This window comes from Solanum lycopersicum, chromosome 4 (assembly GCF_036512215.1).
Source record: "Solanum lycopersicum chromosome 4, SLM_r2.1".
NCBI classification, from domain to species: Eukaryota; Viridiplantae; Streptophyta; class Magnoliopsida; order Solanales; family Solanaceae; genus Solanum; species Solanum lycopersicum.
The window spans coordinates 39,205,449-39,209,846 of record NC_090803.1 but is presented as its reverse complement, the minus strand read 5'-3'; the positions used below and the strand labels follow the sequence as shown (position 1 = coordinate 39,209,846).

The window sequence follows — 4,398 nt, the reverse complement described above, 5'->3', positions numbered from 1 at the left end:
CCTGTGCCATTTCCAATCTCTCTTGAATCACCTTCACCTACTCCATAGCTTGGTAAACTAGATCATTTCCTATCAACCCTGCTTCAAAAACATCAAACCACCTAATAGTAGATACACATCTTCTCCCATAAAGAGCATCCTATGAAGCCATTTGGATGGTCGAATGATAACTGTCATTGTAAGCGAACTCAATAAGAGGTGGGTGATCATCCCAATTCACTTTGAATCAATCATGTAAGACCTAAACATATCTTCTTAGGTCAGAATAGTACCCTCTGCTTTCCCATCTATCTGAGGATGAAAAGCAGTGCTTAATTTTACCTTTGAAGCCAAACCATTCAAGAAATATTTCCAGAACTGTGCAGTAGATTATGCACCTCTATATGAATGATCGACCTTTGGACTCCATGAAGTATCACCACCACCTGAATGTATAACTTTTCATAATCCTCTACAAAATAACTAGTTTTTACAAGCAAAAACTTGACAAATTTTATCATCCTAGAGACAATCACCCAAATTTAATCATGCTTCCTACGAGACCTTGGAAAGCGTATGATGAAATCTATGTTAATCATCTCCCACTTTCATTTTGGAAGTTGAATTACTCTACGCCAAATCCCCATGCCTTTAGTGTTCAACTTTAACTTGCTGGCAATTTGGACACTTGGCACCAAATTCAGCATTACCCTTCTTCATACCATTCCACTTCTCTCAAATCGTAGTACATCATTGTGGAACTCAAATGGATAGAATATATGGAGCTATGAGCTTCCTCCATGACTCTCTCTTGGATCCCATCTACCATTGGTACAAATAACCTACCCTAATACTCAAACACATCATCTCCCCATTGTGCAAAAGCTAATACTCTTTGCTTATGAGAATTTGCCTTCAAATCAAGCGAAATAGGGTCTTGGTATTGTTTAAGTTTCACCTCTTACACTAGTGAGGATTCAGTCCCATTTTTTACCACTATCCCTCATTCTATGGAATATATAAGTCTGACTCCTAAGTGTGCAAGTATATTCATATCTTTGGCAAACTCCATTTTTACTTCCTCAACATGGGAGATACTCCCCATATATAACGTTCTTAAAGAATCAACAACCACATTAGCCATACTTGAGTTGTAATTCATATTCATGTTATAATCCTTGAGTAGTTTTAACCACCTCCTTTGTCTGAGATTGAGATATTTCTTGGTAAACACATATTCTAATCTCTTGTGATCAATAAATATATCGACATGAACATCATACAAGTAATTCCTCTATATCTTCAAAGCAAAAACAACTCCAGCCAATTCTAAATCATGGGTTGGATAATTCTTCTCATGAACTTTCAACAGTCTGGAGTAATAAACTACAACCTTGGCATTATGCATAAACACACATGCCAACCCAACTCTACATGCATCACAGTACACCACAAATCCTTGAGTACTTTTTGGTAAGGTCAAAACTGGGGTAGCAGTCAGCCACTTTATCAATTCTTGAATGTTTTTATCACAAGCTTAACATAATTGAAACTTAACTGTCTTCTGAGTCATCTTGGCTAAAGGAGATGAGATAGATGAAAACCCCTCAACAAACATTCTGTAATAACAAGACAAATCCAAGAAACTCCTAATATCAGTTGGAGACGTAGGTCTAGGAAAACTCTTAACTGCTTCGATCTTTTGGGTATCCACTCTAATTCCATCACCGGAAACTATATGGACAAAGAATGACACAAACTTAAGCCAAAACTAACACTTGGAGAATTTCACAGATAAATCTTTATCTTTCAAAGCCCGAAGGAATTTCCTTAGGTAACTAGCATTATCTTCTTCATTCCATGAATAGTTTAGTATGTCGTTAGTGATGACTCTATTCATAAGGTCCATGAACGTTGTTGGTGCAATAGTTAAACTAAATAATATGACAAAAAAACTCATAATTCCTATATTTGGTTTTGAAAGTTGTCTTCTGAATGTCACATTCCCTAACTTTCAACAATGGTAGCCAAATTCGAGGCTTATTTTTGAAAAAAAGGTGGCACCTTGAAGTTAATCGAATAGATAATCTATCCTTACAAAAGAATACTTATTCTTGATTGTAACCTTATTGAATTGACTGTAGTATATACACATCCTAAAGGAACCATATTTCTTTCTCACAAACAAGACCTGATCACCCTAAGGTGAGACACTTGGTCGAATGAAACCCTTATCTAACAGATCTTTGAACTATTATTTCAATTCTACTTGTGCCATTCTATATGGAGGAATAGATATAGGATGAGTATCTGAATGATGTCTATGCCAAAGTCTATTTCTCTCTCAGGAGGGACTCTGGGTATATCATTATAAAAAACTTTTGGAAACTCTCTTACTATAGGAACTGATTGAAGGGAAGGTACCTCAGCACTTGAGTCATTAATTAGTACTAAGTGATAGATACATCCCTCTAGAACAAACTTTCTTGCCTTGAGGTATTAAATGAAACGATCCTTAGTAACTACTGAACTACTTCTCCACTCTATAAGTGGATTATTAGGAATCAAAAACTTAAAAGCTCGAGTTCTAATATCTTTTGAGGCATAACAGACATGAAGCTAGTCCATAACTACTGTGACATCAAAATCTACCACGTCTAACTCTTCTAGGTGAACATGGTGTTTTCGTGATTGATAGATATTGGACAATCACGATAGACTCTTTTCGGTAGAATAGACTCCCCAACAGGTGTTGAAACACAAAAGGGTTCACAAAGTTTCTCTGAAAGTATTTCAAACTTATTTGCAACATAAGAAGTTACAAAAAAAATTGTCCTGGGTTTAACAAAGCAAAAACATAAAAAATAAAGATTTTGATCATACTAGTGACAACATTTATAGAGTTCTCTTGCTCTTGGCGGGTAGTGATTGAATAAAGGCAGTTTGCCCCTCCGTTAATGCAAGTAGTTGCTCCTCTAGGTGCAACCCTTTCTTGTCGAGCAACTGATGAACATTGGGATTTTTTGCCTGGATTTCCACTACTCTGCATGTTCTTTGGGAACTCCTTCATGAAATGACCCTCTTACCCACACTTAAAGCAACCTGTCAGGCCATCAAGACATTTACCTTTGTGGGTTCTACCACACTTAGCACATGCAAGACCTCAACTACCTCTATGTGCCACACTTCCTTGAGATTTTGCTGGTCTAACTCTATAGTACTGGGAATTCTTGCCATTATCCTAACTTTGTCTTCTAGGTGCAGGAGCACTAGAGGATGATGGTGCAGGATCCTTTTGATTCTGCCATTGTCGCTGATTCGTACAAACTTCCTGCTGCCCAGATACATTTCAAGTCTTACCTTTCTTGCTTCTATAATAAACCTTGATACCATGTCGCTCATAAGCATCGCATCCCTACCCTCTTTGCTTGATCCATGACCAAGGCCAACGACAAACAAGCTTATTCTGCTCCTCATTACTTAAACATTTTAGGAGCATAAAGAGACAACTGGGTGAACTTTAACACATATTGATGAACATTCAATGAGTCTTGTTTCACTGTAAGAAACTATCGTACCATAGAGTGTTTTGAACTCCAAAGGAGAGAAACGCTCTAAATAATCTTCTTCAAAAGAGGCGCAACTCGGATGTGGTGCATGCTAAGGTTTACCATCGTTCCGCTGATCGAACTAAGGCCTAGCCATATATTTCAGCTGATATGGAGTTAGCTCAACTCGTTCAACATCAGCAACATGCATTACATCAAAAACCTTCTTCAGTTCCTCAATAAAATTCTTAGGCTTTTTAGTAGTGATCAAACCGGCGAAACTTGGACGATTCATTCTCAAGAATTCAGGATTCCTTGAAGTTTCAGTCTCCTCTTGTGTATCCCCTCTATGCTTACAAACTTTATTAGGTACCACACAGATTAGCATCCATATAGCCTCACAAAATTATGCAATAGTGACCTCGGATTGTGGATGCACATTAGCTGCATTAGGTATCTCTGGTTCCTCTGCATTCTTTCTAGCTGAGCCGCCTCTTGCTTCTCTTCGTGGAGGCACGTTATCTTAAACATGCGCAAGCATGAATTGTAAAGAAGCATTTAGAGATAAACTCTAACACACAGAAAGAAATATGAAAGAAGTGAGGATTCCTAAATGTTTCAACCTCTTGATTATTGATGTAGTGCGCATAACACCGATAACTAGGACTCTATAGACACGACTTCATAGACTCCCTAGAAATCTTGAACTCTATGCTCTATACCAAGTTTGTCATGCACCGAGTCTATACCCTAGGCGTGGCCAGCCCTCGTAGACCATTGCTTGCCTCAAGCGGATCCTTGTCCTGACTTACATAACTCAACGGAAGACGTAACGAATAAAACAATCTCATTCAATAACTTAATGAAACAA

General features: G+C 37.8%; 1 protein-coding gene across 1 annotated transcript; it reads right to left on the bottom strand.

Annotated features, from left to right (window-relative positions):
* Window positions 1-1,516: 1,516 nt before the first annotated feature.
* On the bottom strand, window positions 1,517-3,456 carry LOC101266816 (uncharacterized). The gene is made up of 3 exons (XM_004237637.2): window positions 3,106-3,456; window positions 2,863-3,043; window positions 1,517-1,713 (listed from the first exon to the last, which is right to left on the bottom strand). Exons 1-3 carry the CDS (start codon window positions 3,454-3,456, stop codon window positions 1,517-1,519), a joined length of 729 nt encoding a protein of 242 aa, XP_004237685.2.
* Between the last annotated feature and the right edge of the window lie 942 nt (window positions 3,457-4,398).